The sequence below is a fragment of the Ziziphus jujuba genome, chromosome 7 (assembly GCF_031755915.1).
Source record: "Ziziphus jujuba cultivar Dongzao chromosome 7, ASM3175591v1".
NCBI classification, from domain to species: domain Eukaryota; kingdom Viridiplantae; phylum Streptophyta; class Magnoliopsida; order Rosales; family Rhamnaceae; genus Ziziphus; species Ziziphus jujuba.
Window position 1 is genome coordinate 9,910,373 of NC_083385.1, and position 20,680 is coordinate 9,931,052.

A 20,680-nucleotide genomic window follows, 5' to 3' on the forward strand; every position below is an offset into this window, starting at 1 on the left:
GTTCTTCCTCCCAAGTTGAGACCTATTATTCAAATAGATAGGGGTAAACTAACGAACTCGGATATTAATGAACTCTGAAGAAGAATTATCTATCATAACAATATTTTTATCGATTTATTAACCACAAGTAGATCTACACTCAGGGAATTGGTACAAGAAGCAGTGGATACACTTCTTGATAGTGGAGTCCGCGGGCAATACTGTGGGGTGTAATTATGTTCAATCCTTGCGGATTGGAATAATTATGTTCAACCGGGCTAAATATACGACCCGGACCATTCGCTGTTCTTGGACTACCATCCGTATTCTAGAAGCATAAATCTTAGGATTCTGTGGGGTGGTTTTGATTTGGATTTCCTGATTGGCATTGTTATTTGGAAGTACATGGACAAACATAAGTGTCTTGGAGGATACTCCAAGCCAAGAATAGGTAGCGTCTAATCTTAAAACTCGCTTAAAAAAAGTAATGCCTTTTACCACCAACAGTCTCAAATTCTCGAGGTTCGTATTTCTCTTTGAACCAATCTATAGTATGTGTAAGAAAACGAAATCTATTTCCTCTGAATGGATCGTGAATTTTGCTGCCTAGAACTCGCGTCAAACTAATTACTTCCCTCTTGGTCAAACGTCCAATGGTTCATCTTTTGACTTTGGCCACCTGCCCAACCACTGATCGTCCCAATCGTTTTGGTTCAAAAAGAGACAACAATAATCGCAATTTACAGGCCCTTGAGTAATACTTTTCTCTTTTTCTCTCTCACGCAGACACTAAAAAAGATTTGAGAGAATAAAAAAAAAAAAAAAAAAAAACAGATACAAGATGAGCGATGTAAATCACCAAAGGATCAAAACCAACGGGATATGGATTCATGTAGCAGAGAAAGGGAGTGGTCCACTGGTTCTCTTGCTTCATGGCTTCCCAGAGCTCTGGTATTCATGGCGGCATCAGATTGACTTCTTGGCTGACCATGGATATCATGTCGTGGCACCTGATTTGCGAGGCTATGGGGACTCTGATTCTCCACTTAGCCCTAGCTCTTACACCATCTTTCACTTGGTTGGAGACCTTATCGGACTAATTGACCATTTTGGTGAAGAAAAGGTAAAAGGACTAATTTTAAAAACTTTTTGTATGGATTTTGTTTTAGTTTATTATCTGATGTTTGTGCCTTTATATATATATATATATATATATATACATATATATGGTGCGAGAAAGGCATTCATTGTGGGAAATGACTGGGGAGCAGTTGTTGGGTGGCATATAGGCTTGTTCAGGCCTGATAAAGTCAGGGGTCTGGTTGCTTTAACTGTTCCTTACTTTCCAAGATCTCCAACCATTGCAACTACTGAATCTCTCAGGCAAAATTTTGGAGATGGGTGTCATGTTGTTCAGTTTCAGGTATCCTTTTATCTCCTATACGCAATCAAATTCCAAGTTTTTGCTGTTCCATGCATATAAAAGAATAAATTGGTTTCGGCTTTTTTTTTTTTTTTGGTTGTTGTTGTTGTTGTTGTTGTTGTTTTTGTGTGTGTGTGTGTGTGTGTCGTGAGAAGGAACCAGGAAGAGCAGAGAGGGCATTTGCTAGATACGACTATTCAACAGTGATGAAGAAGTTCTTGCTGATAACCGACCAAGTTTTCTTAGCTCCTCCTGACATGGAGATGATCGATTATCTGGAGACTCCATGGTCGTTGCCATCATGGATTACCGAAGAGGAGATCCGAGTTTTTGCTGAAAAGTATGAAGAATCTGGTTTTACTGGTCCTCTCAACCACTACCGTGCTATGGACTTGTAAGTTTTCTATGTGTATCTTTGCTCTTTTTCTAAATATCATTCTTTCTGGAGTTTCAGCTCAGTCCAAAGAGATTAACTAAGTCCAACAATTCTAACATTCCATGGTAAAGAAATCAACATTATATGTGCCTTTTAATCTAAATCACAATTAAAAAAAATTCCTAATTTTAGTATTAAAAAAGAAAAGTTTAGACGAATTCGAAACTTGAATATCCCTTTTCACATTCTTTGTTTTCTACGTCCAAACATATTGAAACCAAATAAGAAAAATATTAATAGGAAAGTCATTTTCTACAGTACAAATGGTCCTTTATGCTTTGGTTTTGTCCAAGCCACACTACGGGACTGCAATGCTTTATGAAAATGTTTTTTTTTTTTTTTTCCCTACTAAATTATGTGTCCTTACTTCAATTGTTTGTTAAAATTGATTAGTGGTGGTTAAAATTTGTTAAATATATTAATTAACTATAAATGTGAAAAAAAAAATTAAATACTAATGCAATTTTAAGTTGTGTTTTTCTGACATTTATATTTTTTTTTTGTTGAATTCAGTGTTGATTGATATGTGTAACTAGTTTTAACTAACAAAAGTAAGCAAATTAAAAGAAAAACAAAATTAATAAATAAAAACTAAACAGGTTAACAAATACACTTATATATAATTGATACTACTTTTGACTACTTTTGGTTTGATTTGTTTCTAAATACTGCCGTTATTATATATGAAAATAATAAACAGGAGTTGGGAGCTCCTTGCACCGTGGCAAGAAGCAAAAATTGTGGTTCCGACAAAGTTCATAACAGGTGACAAAGATATTGGTTTTGAGGCTTTTGGTACTAAGGAATTTGTGAAAGGTGATGTTTTTAAGAGCTTTGTCCCAAACCTTGAAGTTGTTATCATTCCAGACGGCCACCATTTTATCAACCAAGAGAAACCTCAACAAATCTCAGAGGAAATACTTTCTTTTCTTCGCTCACAGTATGTGGATTCATGAAAAAGTATCTTTTTGTTGTGATGATATGTATAATGTTCCCCTAAACCTATTCCCCTAGACAGTGGTTTAATCAAAAAAAAAAAAAAAAAAACAGAAGGGGAAAGTAATCCAAGCTATTTTAATTTACTTTGTGATGTTTATTACATAAGCTCATTCCTTTGGAATTAAATTAAGTAATAAGAAGGGGAAAATTAAGTTATTCAGTACACTGTGTATCACTTTATTTATGCCTTGTTATGCTGCAAATATGTGATTGTCAAATGGGATTTTTATTTTGGGGAAAAAAAGAAAAAAAACTCATAATTTATTAAGCCCTAGAGGTGAAAACTTCCTCACTTCTTTGAGCGAACTGGTACTACTAATTTGCATATGAAAATAATCCTTTTTATTTTGCATTTTTTAATTAATCATGGCAAAATTTATAAAATTTCTTACTAGATTTGTATTAATGTCGTTCAATAAGATTTAACAAATTAACAGTTTTTAATGGATAAAATACAATAAATCCATTAGATTCATTAAGAAAATTTATTTTTATAATCATGTAAGTTTTATAATATTAATAATAGTTCATTTATTTTTAAACATGTATTAATTTGTTTTTTTTAGTTTAATTTTTTCAAAATTTTAAAACAAATAAGTTTATTTGCAATTTTTTTTAAGCATCATTTTATTATTTAAAAATTAAATTAAATCTAAATTTTTAAATTTGTATATATTTTTAATAAGTTAAAAGATTATATGATAAGTTATAAGATAATTTAATGAATGAGTTCAGAATTATTTATTTTACACGAAAACTTAACCAATCGTATTTAATAAAAACACGATACAACATAATACAAATACACGATTTAATATGATAAGTTGCTAGACTTATTTTTTAAGATCTAACTATTTAAATTTTTTTATCACTTATATTTAATTGTGTAATTTAAAATATAATTAAACAATTGTAAGTTCTAACAACTATAATAAAGAAATCATCATTTTTTATGTCCGAGTCCAAATCACTATTAAAATAATTCCTAATTTTAGTAGTTAAAAAAGGTTCAATCATCATTATCCTTTCAATTCAAAACATATATAATTCAACTAGGCACAATTAATCATGATTAGCCGGCCATTGAATTGTACTTCTCTCTCTCTCTCTCTCTCTCAAGTCACACACACTGTTTCTGAGATTTTGAGGGAAAAAAACAGATCCAAGATGAGCGACGTAAACCACCAGAGGATCAAAACCAACGGGATATGGATTCATGTAGCACAGAAAGGGACTGGTCCACTCGTTCTTTTGCTTCATGGCTTCCCTGAGCTCTGGTATTCATGGCGGCATCAGATTAACTTCTTGGCTGACCATGGATACCATGTGGTGGCACCTGATCTGCGAGGCTATGGGGACTCTGACTCTCCAATTAGCGCGAGCTCTTACACCGTTTTTCACATAGTTGGAGACCTCATCGGACTGATTGATCATTTTGGCGAAGAAAAGGTAGAAGGACTACTTTTAAACTTTTTGTAATTGTTTGCCTTTCAAGGAATGAATTTTTCTTTATTAATATCTGATAGTTTGGGCTACTTTATATACATACATACATATATATATATATATATATATGGTCTGAGAAGGCATTTATTGTCGGAAGTGACTGGGGAGCAATTGTTGGGTGGCGTATAAGCTTGTTCAGGCCTGATAGAGTTAGGGGTCTGGTTTCTTTATCCGTTCCTTACTCTCCAAGATCTCCATCTCCATCTACTAAATCTTTCAAGCAAAAGTTTGGAGATGGGTGTCATATTATTCAGTTTCAGGTACCCATTCATCTCCTATTAACGATTAAATTCCCAAGTTTCATATTCTGTGTATGCAAAACGAGTGCATTGGTTTTGGGTTTTTTATTTTTTATTTTTTTTGGGGTGAGAAGGAACCAGGAAGAGCAGAGAGGGCATTTGCTAGATACGACTATTTAACAGTGATGAAGAAGTTCATGCTGGTCACCGACCAAGTTTTCTTAGCTCCTCCGGACATGGAGATGATCGATTATCTGGAGACTCCATGGTCGTTGCCATCATGGATTACCGAAGAGGAGCTCCAAGTTTTTGCTGAGAAGTATGAAGAATCTGGTTTTACTGGTCCTCTCAACTACTACCGTGCAATGGACTTGTAAGTCTTCTATGTGTCGCTTTGCTCTTTTTCTAATTGTCATCCTATCTAGAGTTGAATGATACTTGTTGACTGATTCCAATCCAACAATCCATCATTAATTGTAGCCATTTTAGTCTAGTTTACTAAAATTTATGACGAATTTGCCAAACTTGAAAAACCCTTTTCACTTTCTTTTACATAGCATATTGAGCAAAACAAGAAAAACGTTAATAAGAAAGTCACTTTCTCAGGTAAACTGGGTCCTTAGGCTTTGGTTTTGCCGAGGCAACATTAAAAACATGACATAATCGGTACTGCTTCTGACTTTGTTTTGGTTTTGTTCATTATATATTGAAATGATAAACAGGAATTGGGAGCTTCTTGCACCGTGGCAAGATGCAAAGATTGTGGTTCCGACAAAGTATATAGTAGGTGACAGAGATATTGGTTTTGAGGTTTTTGGTACCAAGGATTATGTGAATAGTGATGTTTTCAAGAGCTTTGTCCCAAACCTTGAAGTTGTTATTATTCCTGATGGCCACCATTTTATCCAACAAGAGAAACCTCAACAAATCTCCGAGGAAATACTTTCTTTTCTAAGCAAACAGTCCGTGGATTTATGAAAAAGTTTCTCTTTTGTAATTATATGTGTCAATTATCCTCAATCTAATCCCCTAGACAATGGTTTATGAATGGCAGACAGAAACAAATAAAAGAGGAGAGAGTAATCTGAGCCATCTTAATCTTACTTTCTGATGTTTATTGCATAAGATGATTAATTAACTATAAACACATACCCTTGGAATCAAATTAAATATTAAAAGGGGAAAAAATTAAGTTATTCAATACACCATCTGTATCACCTTATTTGATGCTTTGTTATGTAGCAAATACATGATTGTCAACTGGATTTTTTTAAAAATTTATAATTAAAAAAACTCTTAATTTATAAGCCCCTAGAAATCAAAAACTTCCTAATTTCTTTGATGGTATTGGTATTGCTAAGTTTTATATGAAAATAATCCCTTTATTTTGCACTTTTGGTAGATGTAATATTTTGTGTTTCTTTTAGAAATTATGATTTGTCCCTTATATTTTAAGCTGTTTCAGTTTAAACTCTCTAACCGTAATCATAACAGCTAAAGTCTAATTTTTTTTTATTTTTTTTTTGGGACAAACATGTAAAATTAAATACCTTTTTCTTGAACCATTAATTTTGGAAGTAGAATTAGGTGGTCCAATGAAGTTTTGGTTTTAACTTCGAGAAAGAAAAAGGAAAATCTTGTCCTTTGAATATATATTGCCAATAAAAAATATCAAAACAATTCTTTCTATTTTGTGCGTTTTTGCACTTGTACTTTTGTTTATAGAAATTACGATTCAGTAATTTTTTATGATTTCGATAATTTTTTTATCCAGATTGTGATAGATTCTAATCTAAAAATTAAAACGAAAAAAAGGAAAAAGGGAGATGAAACCAAATCTCATAGGTGTAATGCGAGCGGCGTACTACTTGTCAGCTTCACTTATCATTGTTGTAACGGCAACATTGAATGAGAGGAGGGGAATGAGAGAAGGGGATAGATATCATAAGTGAGAGATGTGGAATATGAAGGACTTGCAACAATCATCAAATGAGGTGGTCAAATTGGGACCACTGAGGGTGGTAGCTGAGTAGAAAGAAATTATTTACTGAGGGTGGTAGCTGATGCCTATAATACTACTAGAAAACATCTTGAATGAATTTGATTATCTAAGTCCATTGAATTATATTCCATATTAAATTTGTTATATAAATGTATGTAAATCAATAATTTTAAATAATTAAATTCACTTTCTTAACTTTTTAAATTTGGCATATCAGTTAGGTGAACACCATAAAAAAATATATATATATATATTCACAAATATATTATTTTTATGTCATTGATTTTTTAAGCAACAATTATCAATAATTTATAAATAAAATAAAAAATAAAACCACGCATATACACGCACCTTCCCCAAGTTATTTATTTATTTGAAAAAATATATTATTTTTATACCATTCATTTTAAGCAACAATAATCAATAATTCATAAATAAAATAAAAAATAAAACCACGCATATGCGCGGCTCCTGCAAGTTGTTTTTCTTTTTTTCCCCCAAACGATGAAAAAGGAAAAAAAGGACGCACGCACGCACACACAAAAGGACTTGAACTTTCCACTCTAGTCGATAAGTTTTCATATATAATTATGTCTCTACTTGTGAATGTCACAATGCGAGATTGATTTGAGAAGAACAAAGCAATAATAATTGGCGACGTCGTAAAGCACCAGAGGATCAAAACCAACGGAATATGGATTCACATAGCAGGGAAAGGTACAGGTCCACTCGTCCTCCTGCTCCATGGCTTCTCAGAGCTCTGGTATTCATGGCGTCATCAGATTGACTTCTTAGCTAGCCACGGTTACCATATGGTGGCACCAGATTTGAGAGGCTTTAGGGACTCCGATGCTCTACTGGATCCAACCTCTTACACTGTCTTTCACGTGGTCGGAGACCTCATCGGCATTATTGACCATTTCGGCCAAGAAAAGGTAAAAAGAAAAGCGTTTCTCTCTGCCTTTTGTCTTTGCGAGCGAGAAGCTTTTAAATTTCTTCTGAATAATTGTTGGTGTGTGAAAAAAGGCATTCATTGTGGGATGTGATTGGGGAGCCAATGCAGCTTGGCATCTAAGCCTTTTCAGACCTGATAGAATAATGGATATGGTCACTCTAAGCGTTCCATACCATCCAAGATCTCCAAATACTGAATCTGTTGAATCACTCCAGAGAATTGCTTGGAGATGGGTTTCATGTCGTTCAGTTTCAGATACCCTTTTTTAGTTTGTTTCCTATAAGCAAAGTACAATCATAGAAAGCAATGCAATTTCTTGTTTTTTAGTTTCTTTCCTATAAGCAAAAACAATCATAGAAAGCAATGCAATTTCTTGTGGGTTTTCGTCTTTGGGTGAGAAAGGACCGGGAAAAGCAGAAAGGGCATTTGCCAAATACGACTATTTGACAGTATTTAAGAAGTTCTTGCTGTTGACCGACCAAGTTTTCTTAGCTCCTCCTGTAATGGAGATCATTGATTATATGGAAACACCGGCTTCTTTGCCACCATGGATAAGCGAAGAGGAGCTCAAAGTCTATGCTGATAAGTAAGAGGAAATTGGTTTTACCAATCCACTCAACTACTACCGCGCAATGGACCTGTAAGTTTAATTATGTCGATTTTTATTTTCTGTTTTCTTTAAAATCACTTTCCTTTCTTCATTTTTGACTCCTAAAGGTAAACGGCAGGAACAGGGAGCTTCTTGCACCATGGCAAGGATCAAAAATTATGGTTCCGACAAAGTTTATAGTGGGTGACAAAGATATTGATTTTGAGATTTATGGTACAAAAGATTACATTCAAGGAGATGGTTTCAAAAAAATGTCCCAAACCTTCAGGAAGTGGTAATTCTAGATGGCCACCATTTTATCCACCAAGAGAAACCTCAACAGGTCTCCAATGAAATACTTTCGTTCGCAAACTCTCTGCGGATTCATGAAAATTGTTTCTTCAATCTGTAGCATCCGAATCTATCAATTCCCTTATTATGGTTGGTTGTAATAAATTTTTACTGGAAAGACTTGTCCAAGTGATCTTTATTGTATGATGGTTATGCCATGAATTCATGGTCCGGAACAAATAAATATATATGCATGTTATGGTATAAAGAGTACTACCTTCTTCTATTTTCAGCATTACTGCAAGCTCATTCAAAGATTCCTCTTGTTCCTGAGCCAAACATAAACAGTAATTATTTTCTAACAGGAATGGAAATAAGTCACGAACTTGTTGCCTGCTTCTCCTCCATTCCTTGCATGGCTACCCGGAAATCTGGTATTCATGGCACCACCAGATTGCCCACCTGCCTCCTTTCAAATATATTCCTACCGTGGACTTGTAAATGTAAAACATTATTACTCTTCGCTCCATTTTTTTTTAATTTGCTTCTGAATTTTGAGTTGGAAAACAGAGTTCGGTAAAGGGTTCTCTTTTCGACGAAGATGTGACCGTTGACTGTATATAAACAATGTTAGGGACGAGCAACGTGTCCCTTTCGACGAAGGTGTGGCTACTGACTATATAAGTTATTATTTAAATAATATATTATATATATTTCGTGGTTTTGCTTAATGGTTTGGTGGTACAGCTAGGAGGTTAACAACAATTAAAAAACATATATGAATGAAGTACCAATAGATTTTTTTTTTTTTTTTCTGTTTTTTTGAGGGTTTATATGATATAAGTACGAAAACTTTAACCCAATCTGGTGAATTTACAACCAAGAGAGTGTTCTTTTAGCGGACCAATTATTTCTTGTTATCTCATGGCTCTAAATTACACCCCACTTCAAATAACTCCGCTTAGTTCACCCATTTTTTATAGAAGGAAAAAATAAATTGACATCAGGGACATGGAGCTTTTGAGAATATAGAATGTATCAAAAACAAAAATCTTCCTATGGAGTTGTGATAGTTGACGAACAATATATATTGGTATTGAAGGTTAGGGTGCAAAGGACTATATGAAAGGAGATGTTTCAAGAGTCTCGTCCCTGTCCCGAACATAGCCACCATTTTATTCAACAACGGGAAGCTCAAGAATTCTTCCCATAAAAGAGTTGATTTGAAAGGTACGGGAAAAAGAACAGGATATTAATTATTAAACATGTTACATGCTTCTTGAAAGTTATGGAGAGTGAATAGTGATTTCCGACCGGAGCTTATTGTATATGACTGTCCGTACAACAGAGGAGTCCAATGCTAAACAGTTAAGAGACTCTGTTTTGTCAAAATTTGGAAAATTATAACTTTTTCTAACCCATGTTTAGTATACATGCAAATGATTTCTATTCCACAATTTCAACCTCCTAATGATCAAGTGGACGGTGGCTAAAAGAATGAACAGAATGGCAGACAGAAATAGTTTAATCCTTCCTTCTTACTAACTTCAGCAGATTCAGAACATTTTCATAAACAACAAATGTTATTGAAGCAGCAGGAACATTTTTTAGAAGGTTTGGTGTGATGCCCTTGTAGAAACCTCGAAGACCCTCGAACCTGCAAGCCCCAGTAGAAATTTAAATCAGCGTGAGAGAAGAAAGAAAAATATAAAGACGAAAATGGGTGGAAGGTGTTTATAATGACTGAGCATCAATCACTATGAACGTAATTCTAAATTTGTAATGTTGACAACTTGAGATCAATACCATACAATCTCTAAGATTATTTACAAGCAACTAAACCAAATTTAAGAATTTAAAAATAGAAATAACATTTTGCTCATATAGAGGCAGAGCTGATCCTTGGAGCACCAACTGCCAAAAAACCAGCATTTTGATCATGGAATTCCAGGAAATATTTAGATCCACCAAATACCATTAAACAAAGAAACTGAAATAACTAATATTTACCCAGGAAAATGCAGGATAAGCTAATTTACAAGGGAGTAGGGCATGTTTATCTTACCGTGCAGTTTCCTTCACAACATGCCAGCTGTCCATATATCTTGGAATTCCCTCAATGCCAGGTCGTTGCTGAAGAGGAAAAGAAAAATTACTTATTCCAGCCATAAAACAACTTTCAAATACGAAGTAAAGAAGTTAAAATAATAATCTCCTCAAAATGATCTTCATATTAGAAGTTTTTGGACCATTTTAAGTTGAGGAAACTTCAGCATTTCAGAACAGTACACACTGAAAGAGGAAAAGTATTAATAGTTGTCAAAGTTACTATAATACCTGCAATCGAGCTCGTATGACCTAAAAACAGGTCATGAAGAGAGAATTAGAAGCAATATCAACTCACAAATGAAATGACCAGATAAAAGACTACATCAACCCAAAAAAAAGAGGGGGAAAAAAAAGGATAAAAATGACAACCTGAAATGGATAGGAAACAAGAATGGCAACAATTTTAGAGGATGCCCCCAAAGCCGCATAGTCAATTGAATTCTGCACAAAAAGCTATAGTTTGTAAAAACTAGCATACAGCAAAAAAGAGATTGTTAGAACACATTAAGCAAAATATTTAAGTCAGTCCCACAATTAACTTGAATAGCCTTGAGTTCTAAGGAATAGGAAAAGAAAAGAATGTGACAAGCTTCACTTCCAAATATATTGGCTGAAATAAAATGGTTATAAGATGTGTGAGCAATTATCTATGGGTGTAAAAGGAAAGAAATACAAATGATGGACAAATCATTTAAGCAGGTTTCTAACTAGAAAGGATCTATTTTATCAACTTCAATATTTTAGAAATAGTAGTTTGTAGGACAACCACTGTGTCTAACAATAGAGCTATTTTCTTTCTCCTTGGAAAGTAGAGAGACAAACAATTAGAAAGTAAATGTTAAAGAGCAGCTCTAAGAGATGTAGTTCTGTTGGTTATCTGAACCATCTAACATGTACTTATGCAAACCGGTGCCCCCATGGGAGTTCCAAAAGTATATGCGATTGACAAATCACGCATCACAACCCTGTGTAAATATATTTATCTATATATATAATATATACTGACATTTTACTCCTCATGGGGGGATAGCGAGCAGCAGCTGAAACATACTACAACTCAAATCTTCTTCTTATCCACATGTCTACATACCCACCCTCCACCTGGAATAATTGCTTTTATATTTGGTGCTTAAACCCTAATGCATATGTGCAAGAGAACATCTCCAAACAGCTAAAAATATCTTTATGCCAAACAACACCTCGATGGGAATCCACCTAATGTTTTTCCAGCTCAGGCAGACCATATTTGTTAAACTGGACCCAAAAAAAATCCTACAGAACATCAGCCGCAAACACTAATCTCTAGACTTACCAAAACCGTCTCAGAGCTTTCAGAACTCTCTGTGCTTTTTCTAGACTTCAAGTCAACAACAACTTTCCGGAGTTCCTCATACACTGTGAATTGTATAGCACCATGTGAAACCTGCTGAAACAACACAAATGCCATTAAGTTCAAATGGTACAGCAAGCAAAGGCTGTTATTCATTACAAGTGCATACTAACAATTTAGCTTTTTTAATTGCATGCAAATTTATAAAGGCAAAATCATGATCCTGCCTCCTCTGTCATTATTGTAAATACATAATTAGGACAACAAAGTACCAGAAAAAGGCTAGGAACAATCCCTTTATAAAGCGCTTTCCATCCCTCCTCTCTCATTATTGTTCTCAAAGCATCTGATGGCAGGGAAAGAGAAATGTAATACAATCACAATCCATAAAAAGGTTTGTTATACTAGTCTGGCAAAACAAACTTAATGCAAGTATTAAGGTAAGGATAAGGTCAACTTGTAAGTTAACATATCCATGGTTTATCATAAGCACAAAACAAAGAACTAGCAAGCAAAAAGTATTTAGCACAAAAGAAAATCATTAATCTTTTATTCTAATACTTTGTGCCAAAAGTTGACATGACTCACTAGGAAAGGGACATCTCAGACTGCACAATACTAGCAAGTTAATGTAAGATGCGAAGCAGACCATGGAATCCAGAATATGGTTGAGTTTGATGAAGAGGATTTTGAAGCTGCAATCTTGTCTTTACAAGCCAAACGGGATTTGTGCAGAAGCTAACCTGGCAAAATAATAAGAGTTGAAAGGAGATAGAACCAAGAAGCCAAGTGGAAAAGAAAAAAATAACAACACTACAACCAAGAGAGAGAAAACATATATCTAATGGAGGATTATCTTGGAAGGAGAATTATCTGTTTCCCAGTAAAATCTGAAAAAGTTTGCAGACTCACCAAAGCTCCAGCTTCTGCAGCTGAAGCAAGATGATGGCCAGGGCTCAGCTTCTCTTCTCTATTTTTAGAATACCTCTGTTTGGCTCTATCATAGCTACAAATATAAAAAAGTTTTTAGCTTGTCATCCTTTCGCAAATTAAAAGGACTAATAAACCCATATAAAAACACCCAAATGAAAGACAACTGAACTTTGAAAACAAAATCTTGTTGCTCAACAATAATCAAACTCAGACTTACAAGAAGAAATATAATCCCCATGAAAGAGTAGATCCAAGAACTGCAGGATAGAAGCCTGCATAAAGACCTCTCAAGCCCTGGAGAGACAAGGAAACCAGGCTTTTGGCAACAACACACTTACAACTTACAAGGGCCAAAAAATAAAAAACCGAAGTGCAGCAAATAGCTGACAAAAATTTCAAACTGACAAAGTTTCAAATGAAAGATGCGAAGGAGCAACGTAGGAGTTCACGGCGGCTGAACCAAAACATACCTCCAATCGAGCAATGGTGAAAATAGCGTGAGCCGTGTTCTTGTAAGTTGGAAGATTAGATAGTCGCCCATCATTCACTGCACAATCAATCAAATCAAAACCCAATTCAAAGTTATATATATAATTAAAAAAAATATATATATTTATATTATATGGTAGATGTAGAGGTACCTTGAAATCTAGTACGGACAACGTCAAGAGGATGCATAGCAGCAACAGTGGCAAACCCAGCGACGGCGCCGGCGGCTGCGTTTTCCCATTGCCACTGCTCTTGACGTGATTGTGAGGCCGACATTCTGAATTCTAACGAGTTTTGGAGGTTTTAAAGTTCGTAGTTTGATATTGTTTCAGACATTTTTGTGCTGGGCTTCTTCAACGAACACTGGGTCGGGATGGCAACCCTCTAGACGGCGCCGTTTTTCGCCTTTTTGAATAGCAAAAGCAACCAACAAAGTAGAAGGTTCGAATTTTAGAGAGACTAATGAGTCGCTGATGGAGGTTGCGTCAAGAAACTGCTCGTCATAAGGAGGCGCTGGTCTCCAACGTTGCTCATAAGCCGCTCAAACGACATGCTATTTCGTGTCGTACATGCTATTTCTGCTCTTGTAATACTAAACTCATTACCTTTTGATTTTTCATTTTTACGGCCATGAAGAGCCCCCTTCAATCAATTCGAATGTAAAGCAAAAAATAAATTAATGAGTTAGGGACACAGTCTCTCATGCTAAATTTATTAAGGCTGAAGAATCTATCACGTATGCTATGATCGTTTTGATTCTAGATTCAAGCCAGATGCTATGCTATCCCCTTTCATTCACTAACCAAACAAACCAATGATATATGCAAATGGTTTAATTTTACTGTTTCACTTCCTTGCCATTTTTCAAGTCCGAATTCTGAAAAACATAATGCGCATGATACAACAAACTTTCCCAAGTTGTAGATCGAATCCAGTGGCAAACAAACTAATCTAAACAGAGTTAAACACGAATGAACCTCGTTTAAAACAGTAACATCTATAATTTGACGAAAGACTTTGATGTCCATTATTATTGGTCAAAATTATTATAGCAAGATCTCCCTTCAGCATCTGCGTTGGGCCTCATACACAAAGTCACACCTTACTTTCCAGACAACTACATTACTTGCTGTACCGCTCCCAATTTTATGGATTACAGTTCATGGGTAAGGAAACGTGCCCTTGGGAAAACAGACATGGTTCAAAATTACCGAGCCCTTTTGAACCCATTGTAAGAGAACCAGTTTTACAACGGGTTTAAAAAATGTCAACCAATTTAGCAAAGATACAAGGCTGGGAAAGAAGAAGAACTTGCTCAGATGTGTTTTTTCTAAGTTAAAAAAAGGAAATAAGCAAAGCGATTATAATAAAGATGCCTTTGCATTATGAAGAAACCAAAATTTCCCTCTTCAACGTCAGCCGATGACAACAGTAGTAATTCAAGTATGATCCACCACTAACTGCTATTCTACATTTTAACAGAGCCTCGTGCTTCTTGCTGACCATCCTCTTTTCCCTCCTGGAAAAATCTAAAACAAAGACCAAAACCACATTTTAGGTAATGAAATTGCCTACTTAACATCAATGCTGACTTACACCAGCAAAATCATTCCCTCCTAACACTGATCTTCAACCAGATTATGCAACAAAAAGGCTGTGTTTTCCACGTTTACTCAAAAGTTCTTGACTGTGTAAGTGCAAGCATGTGTATGAGAAGCTACAGTGCAACCAATACCATTTTATAATTGGAAGAGAATTCAATGGGATGTAACATGTCACTGCCAAAGTACCGAACCAGATATCTTCTAAACAAAGATCAATATCTTCCGTTTTTTTTTTTTGTTCCCCTAGTCTAAAGTATAATACAGGCGAAATTTGGAATTCCAACTTATTAATTATATCTACCAGATAATCATGCCGTTTGCTATTTTCAGGTCCATCGTCTCTCATTTCCAGGTCATCATCACCACCTTATCATATATTTCTCATGTTCACCAAATTAGAAGCTGTTTAAGCTTAGTGGGAAAAACAACCAGTTTTGCAAACCAAATTCATACTCAAAGCTACAGACAGCAGTTTAAACCTTTCAAATATCTAAGTATGCCTTAAAATATTACCCAGAGACATGAAAGCAAACAAAAACTAGTTCAAAATCATCAACAAGATAATACATTGGCAATCAAATTAACCAAAAAATGATAGAAGCACAGTACCTCACTCCATTGTGACTTTGGCACCAACTTCCTTCATCTTCGCGATAATTGCCTCCGCCTCATCCTTTGTAGCCCCTTTCTTCAAAAGGGTAGGAGCCTTTTCCACCAAGTCCTTGGCTTCCTTCAACCCCAAGTCCGTAAACGTCCTCACTTCCTTTATCACCTTGATCTTCGACGCCGCATCGAACCCTTCGAGCTTCACATCGAAAGCTGTCTTCTCGGCCTTCTTCTCCTCTCCCTTCCCTGCCGCAGCGCCGCCCTTCGAGGCACCCTTAAGGCCACCGAATCCCATCCCGGGCATCATCACCATCATCGAAGGCATTTCCTTTACTCCCAACTTCTCGCGCAGAACCTCCGTAAGGTCTGCAACCTCGAGCAGCGTGAGGTCTGAGATGTCGTCTACGATCGACACTACCTTCTCGGGTGGCGCCGGTCTTTGCTCCGGCGAAGCGGTGTTGTAACCGCGAGAGAACTGCAATTCATTCTGTGGAAATAAAGAATGAGGCTTCGATTTGTAGGGTGCTAAGAAGTTGAGGTTTTGGATCGCGCGGGAATGGAAGCTTGGGTTTTGGGGAAGGTTTTTTCGAATTCGTGAAAAATGGGAGGAAATGGATCGCAAATACCTCATTTTTTTTCTTAGTGTTATGTTCAGGCAATGTGGAACTTTACATAAGCATTGTTAGAGGTAGATGAACTCGGTCCAATCATGGCTATTTTTCAAGCTTAAAAAACAAATAAAACAAAAAATAATCAACTGCTGAACTCAGTCTGTGATCGATCCAGGCATAAACCCTACCGCGGAGGAGGATTTGTTATTTGTTTTACGATTTTGTCCCTGAAATTTTTGTTGTCGTTTTGAGCAGTGTATGGGTTTGGACATTTATACTGGTAAACTGGGACATCTAATTGGGCCTTAAATCACAATAAGCCCAACTATGAGGCCTTTGGTCCCAAGAGCCCCAATTAGGATCCATTCAACGCGTAGTTTACTGGTAGTTTTATTACTCGTTTTAGTTTTTAAAAATTGTTCATATCAATAACTATTACCCTTGAATTTGATTAGAAATTTTCAACTAGCATGTAAAAAGAGTAAATCAACAAACAATACCATAAACAAAAGAAAAAAGAAATAAAGAAAAAAAAAAAAAAGGAATGATTTAAAATAATGCAGCATGAGAATGATTTAAAATAATGCAGCATGAGAATGATGAGCAAGATGAGGTGACAACTGTAATAATAATATTCTAACTCGAAGAAGACCAAAGATGGTAACATTGCAGACATCAATGAGACAGAGATAGTCTGCCCAAGGAGAAGCAGACTCGTGAAGCAAAGCTAAAGTTTGATTTTTTGTATATACAAAACAGCCATTATTGGAAGGACTTGTGCACTTCTCTCCAATTCTTAATTTATGTTTTAGTTACTGGTGAATTTAACTTTCGGTGCCTTTTTCACAATTCTTGATTTCGACATTGCTTGTGGTATTCGTTTCTACGTGTCAACATCATTGGGGCAACCACTAGGATTTGTTACAATCATCATGAGTTGTTTCTATTCTAAAATTGATAGAAACATTTTTGTAAGCGAGACTTACCATAAAAGCTTCTTCTTAGGCATGTTTTTATTTTCTTTTTGACATTACATACAACTTGACTGAATAAATGCTAAATGTATGTTATCTGGTTGAAACTAATAAAGTTCTTTTTGGCTTATCACTGAATGTTCTCTTCCTTGTAGAGGACTTTTTTTGAATTTTTAATATTATTATCCCTTTGATATTCACTAAATAAATAATTGGTGGTTCTTAGATAAAATAATCACTTAAAAATTTGGACTAGACAGTCCAAATTGGGCTTTGTTCAGGTAAGCTTCTAGCTATCCCAAGGTATTCAAAATTGTTGATTGTCTTTTTCTTGTGCTGCGACTGAGATTGTGTTTCACAATCTTACTCTACAGTGAGAGGAATTTAATATTGCTGACAGGATAAGTTAAAATAATGGGAGAAAAGTAAAGTTCTTTCACTGTGGGCCTTTTTATAATTTTTTTTTTTTTTTTTTTTACATGATTTTGATAGATTACTTTTTCCCCTCACCTTTATATGAAGTCTCAATCAGATCAAAGTCAATTTATAGAAATTGCATCAAGAAGAAGCAGAGAAAATATTTGTACTGATAATCCAATAAAAAATTCACATAGCCCTTCACTATAAGCATGTTCTTCATTAACACACACTAAAAAGCAACAACATCACACCACTGGTTGCCCACAATATACACCTTGCTTTTCAAGAAGAAAGCAGAGAAAATATTTTTACCGATAATCCATGTAAAAATTCACATAGCCCTTTTATTTTAAGCATGTTACTAATGAACACACACACACCAAAAAGCAACAACATATCACCATTGGTTGTCCACAACATACAAGCTATATGAAGCAAGACTATCGGAATTTCTATCACGAAACAAAGATCAAAACAGAACTTAATTTTGGAAAGAAAATGCAATTGCAGAGAGATTTATCGCAATTAATACATTGTCCTAAGATTTGTTAATCCTCCTGCAGTGTTTCCTGATCTCTCCCCTTGAACCAGTCAGTGGAGATATATTTCCCATCTTAACCATGGACTTGGCAAATTGTTCAAAGAAAAGCTCAACATTCTCTGCATATTTCTGTACCAATTCTTTAGATTGTGCACTACTGGTTACCAGAATTTGATCAGAGTTCAATAGGCCTTTATAAGCCAACAAATTCTTAAAGTAGCTGTTATCAAACTTAGTTGGGCTGACGAAGTCCAAGAAAAAGAGGTTCTGGTCTCCACCAGATCTTGGGCATCCTTTCCTAAGTTGAGCAGCATAGGATGGGTCAAGAGTGTAGTCTGGTTGACCATTTCCTGATTGGTTGTAGAGTCTCTGCCTGAAACTTGTGCAACGGGCATTTCCTATGGTGTGGCTTCCTGGATACCAAGATTAATAAAGGCATGTTAAAAACCTCCAATACAAAAGCAAAATCTGAATGACCAAAAATTATTGAAAAGCTTGAAAAATCTACAAAGTTACATAATTTGAGACACTAAAGTCAGCACTTTGATTAACTTGTGAACCTTTATGTCTAAGGCATTTGTCAAATCAATTTGACTTACAGAAGGGCCAAAAAGAACACCTTCCTCTATAATTAAATTAATAGGGGACCATGTCTTATAATTTTTTCCACTTACCAGAGAGTGCAACAAGATCAACAATGTCGAGGCCTTGTCGTTTGAACTTAGTGAGAATGGTTTGGAAGGTATTGTTTGGAGCAGGAATATCGTTGTTAGAGCCACTCAAGCTTGCTCCTAAAGAATCCCTTCTTCCAAGTGGGACTTCCCAGCTTGGTCCACCTGTCTGTTTTACATAAAGAAAAATGTTCAGCTTGAGAGCTTTATATTTTTTTTAACTTTTGATTTTTGATTTTTGATTTTTTTTTTGTAGTGAAGATAACAATTAACTAAGATAATAATTAAGTAAAACAAACACCTACTAAAACAGTGGAGTCTCTAGCAGCTAAAGCCAAGATATCAGCACAAGACACTGTGTTGGGGCACTCCTTCTCTATTGCAGATTTGATCTCATCGAGAACTTCGAATTTTCGAGCCGAATTCCTATTGGGGTTGGACCTCTTCTCGCTGAGTATCTTCCCACTGCTGTCTAACAGTATAGATGCATCACAGCCCTGAATTATTCCAAACCAAAAACAAAAAATAAATAAAATAAATAATAAATAATAATAAAAATGTTAAAAAGTGATTGTCCAATTGACAGGAAATACTTAGCCTTGTCCATCCTCTGTTAGCTTAACTATTTAGTAGTGGATATTAACTAACTTGTTACTAAAGGGACTTGTTGAATTGGATAATTAAGAAGCAAAACCTTGACGAAGCAGTCATGGAAATGCAGTCTAAGCAAAGAAGCGGCTGTACGAGCTTCCTGAGCAACGGCCTTGGCAACAATGGACTTTACAATCTCTGAAGCTTTGGGACAGCAATGGTCATAAAACTGGGGATATAGTTTACCACCATTGTTGTTCTGACAGAAGCAAAGTGGAGCAAAGACAAGGAGAGCAAGGGCTAAAGGGAAGCCCGCAGACTTGTCCATGGATTTTTTTTTTTTTTTTTTTCCCCAAGACTGGCTTGCTGTAATAAGCACAGCAGAGCAGAAAACAATTTGATTTGTAAGATGGAGAGAAATTTTTCTAGACCCTCCTATGATGAATGCTGGAGTGGCTCACATGGGTATTTATAGAGGAGACTTTGTAGATACATGCATGGATAAATATAAGGAATGGAGTAACTCCAGCGAGGTTGGTTTAGTGGTAGGGCTCTCATATCATAACATGATGTTATGAGTCCGAATACATGTTCATCTCTTTTAAAGTAGAAATTATTGTAGCCCGACTAAAAAAAAAAAAAGAAAAAAAAATTAAAAAAACAGTATACGTGTATATATATAAAGTAAGGAGGGAAAGGAACAAAGTAAGCTGGAGTTGGTAACTAACTAGCTAAAACATCACTAACAAGGATGGAAAAAGAAAGGTTGGAGTTGGTAGCTTTCCATGCATAATACATTAGGCTTGTTTTGTACCATTTCAAACATGAAACTAGAAGCACTTACCTGGTTACAGTGAAGCAAATTTTAAAGCTTAAAATTAATCATTACAGAGGGCCTTAAATCTTGCATTAAAGCATCTTGTTAGATTATGAAAATTCCCCACTATACACCTTAATTTGATACTGTGAAAATAATTATTCTCAAAGCCATTCGGAACAATAATTTAGCTTGGGGAATGTTCACCTTTTTATCATCTATGCTGATTGAAAGAATATAAAAATCAAAATAAAAACAAAAAGTAAAAAAGAATCGAACCCTTTTTGTTTCACTATCACTCTATCTAATCCCGATCCTTCAATTTGATACGTCGATATCAAACTATTTGATACGTCGATATCAAACTTTGCTTAAAACTACCATATTTTCCTGTCTATGGAATTTCCTCGGTTAAAGCAAATTTCAACTTCCAATTTTTAATTATTATTTTCTATTTAACGAAATTTGATAGTTCATTCTAGCCTGTTTGTGTTCCACTTAAGCAATCAAAAGCAAAAACTGAGTCAAACTAGCCAGCTACATATATTGTCTTTCTTATGAAGAA

General features: G+C 35.3%; 5 protein-coding genes and 1 pseudogene across 8 annotated transcripts; 3 read left to right on the top strand and 3 right to left on the bottom strand.

The window, feature by feature from the left end:
- The first annotated feature begins 537 nt into the window (after positions 1 to 537).
- On the top strand, positions 538 to 3,000 carry LOC107424574 (uncharacterized). Its single transcript, XM_048478965.2, has 4 exons — positions 538 to 1,102; positions 1,220 to 1,402; positions 1,558 to 1,796; positions 2,539 to 3,000. Exons 1-4 carry the CDS (start codon positions 821 to 823, stop codon positions 2,792 to 2,794), a joined length of 960 nt encoding a protein of 319 aa, XP_048334922.2. The 5' UTR covers positions 538 to 820; the 3' UTR covers positions 2,795 to 3,000.
- Positions 3,001 to 3,885: 885 nt separating this feature from the next.
- Positions 3,886 to 5,685, top strand: LOC107424564 (uncharacterized). Of its 2 annotated transcripts, none has more exons than XM_060819010.1 (4): positions 3,886 to 4,286; positions 4,364 to 4,603; positions 4,717 to 4,955; positions 5,305 to 5,685. In XM_060819010.1, exons 1-4 carry the CDS (start codon positions 3,906 to 3,908, stop codon positions 5,558 to 5,560), a joined length of 1,116 nt encoding a protein of 371 aa, XP_060674993.1. In that variant the 5' UTR covers positions 3,886 to 3,905; the 3' UTR covers positions 5,561 to 5,685. The 2 variants fall into 2 exon arrangements, with proteins under 2 accessions (XP_060674993.1, XP_015889890.2); XM_016034404.4 differs by having other exon boundaries at positions 3,887 to 4,286; positions 4,424 to 4,603.
- Positions 5,686 to 7,210: 1,525 nt separating this feature from the next.
- On the top strand, positions 7,211 to 8,728 carry LOC107424549 (uncharacterized; annotated as a pseudogene).
- Positions 8,729 to 9,650: 922 nt separating this feature from the next.
- LOC107424547 (folate transporter 1, chloroplastic) lies at positions 9,651 to 14,115 on the bottom strand. Of its 3 annotated transcripts, none has more exons than XM_016034379.4 (11): positions 13,433 to 14,115; positions 13,262 to 13,338; positions 13,009 to 13,085; positions 12,771 to 12,864; positions 12,508 to 12,601; positions 12,131 to 12,204; positions 11,841 to 11,951; positions 10,898 to 10,969; positions 10,757 to 10,777; positions 10,485 to 10,552; positions 9,651 to 10,076 (listed from the first exon to the last, which is right to left on the bottom strand). In XM_016034379.4, exons 1-11 carry the CDS (start codon positions 13,554 to 13,556, stop codon positions 9,944 to 9,946), a joined length of 945 nt encoding a protein of 314 aa, XP_015889865.3. In that variant the 5' UTR covers positions 13,557 to 14,115; the 3' UTR covers positions 9,651 to 9,943. The 3 variants fall into 3 exon arrangements, with proteins under 3 accessions (XP_015889865.3, XP_015889864.3, XP_048335351.2); XM_016034378.4 differs by having other exon boundaries at positions 11,841 to 11,954; XM_048479394.2 differs by lacking the exon at positions 10,757 to 10,777 and having other exon boundaries at positions 11,841 to 11,954.
- Positions 14,116 to 14,462: 347 nt separating this feature from the next.
- LOC107424560 (uncharacterized) lies at positions 14,463 to 16,339 on the bottom strand. Its single transcript, XM_016034397.4, has 2 exons — positions 15,494 to 16,339; positions 14,463 to 14,809 (listed from the first exon to the last, which is right to left on the bottom strand). Exon 1 carries the CDS (start codon positions 16,119 to 16,121, stop codon positions 15,495 to 15,497), a length of 627 nt encoding a protein of 208 aa, XP_015889883.2. The 5' UTR covers positions 16,122 to 16,339; the 3' UTR covers positions 14,463 to 14,809; position 15,494.
- A 1,353-nt stretch (positions 16,340 to 17,692) lies between these two features.
- Positions 17,693 to 19,876, bottom strand: LOC107424578 (peroxidase 72). The gene is made up of 4 exons (XM_016034421.4): positions 19,402 to 19,876; positions 19,013 to 19,204; positions 18,711 to 18,876; positions 17,693 to 18,449 (listed from the first exon to the last, which is right to left on the bottom strand). The coding sequence occupies exons 1-4, from the start codon at positions 19,624 to 19,626 to the stop codon at positions 18,034 to 18,036; spliced, it is 999 nt and encodes a 332-aa protein (XP_015889907.3). The 5' UTR covers positions 19,627 to 19,876; the 3' UTR covers positions 17,693 to 18,033.
- Between the last annotated feature and the right edge of the window lie 804 nt (positions 19,877 to 20,680).

Excerpts from the sequence above, each read along its gene's own strand:
- LOC107424578 (XM_016034421.4), bottom strand. The coding sequence starts at position 19,626 with ATGGACAAGTCTGCGGGCTTCCCTTTAGCCCTTGCTCTCCTTGTCTTT. Across the intron at positions 19,205-19,401 it reads TCCATGACTGCTTCGTCAAG|GGCTGTGATGCATCTATACT; the intron begins GTTTTGCTTCTT and ends GGAATAATTCAG. Across the intron at positions 18,877-19,012 it reads CTAGAGACTCCACTGTTTTA|ACAGGTGGACCAAGCTGGGA; the intron begins GTAGGTGTTTGT and ends TATGTAAAACAG.
- LOC107424560 (XM_016034397.4), bottom strand. The coding sequence starts at position 16,121 with ATGAGGTATTTGCGATCCATTTCCTCCCATTTTTCACGAATTCGAAAA.
- LOC107424547 (XM_016034378.4), bottom strand. The coding sequence starts at position 13,556 with ATGTCGGCCTCACAATCACGTCAAGAGCAGTGGCAATGGGAAAACGCA. Across the intron at positions 12,602-12,770 it reads CTGCAGAAGCTGGAGCTTTG|GTTAGCTTCTGCACAAATCC; the intron begins GTGAGTCTGCAA and ends TTATTTTGCCAG. Across the intron at positions 10,077-10,484 it reads GTTGTGAAGGAAACTGCACG|GTTCGAGGGTCTTCGAGGTT; the intron begins GTAAGATAAACA and ends TGGGGCTTGCAG.
- LOC107424564 (XM_060819010.1), top strand. The coding sequence starts at position 3,906 with ATGATTAGCCGGCCATTGAATTGTACTTCTCTCTCTCTCTCTCTCTCT. Across the intron at positions 4,287-4,363 it reads ATCATTTTGGCGAAGAAAAG|TTTGGGCTACTTTATATACA; the intron begins GTAGAAGGACTA and ends AATATCTGATAG. Across the intron at positions 4,956-5,304 it reads TACTACCGTGCAATGGACTT|GAATTGGGAGCTTCTTGCAC; the intron begins GTAAGTCTTCTA and ends AATGATAAACAG.
- LOC107424574 (XM_048478965.2), top strand. The coding sequence starts at position 821 with ATGAGCGATGTAAATCACCAAAGGATCAAAACCAACGGGATATGGATT. Across the intron at positions 1,103-1,219 it reads ACCATTTTGGTGAAGAAAAG|GCATTCATTGTGGGAAATGA; the intron begins GTAAAAGGACTA and ends GGTGCGAGAAAG. Across the intron at positions 1,797-2,538 it reads CACTACCGTGCTATGGACTT|GAGTTGGGAGCTCCTTGCAC; the intron begins GTAAGTTTTCTA and ends AATAATAAACAG.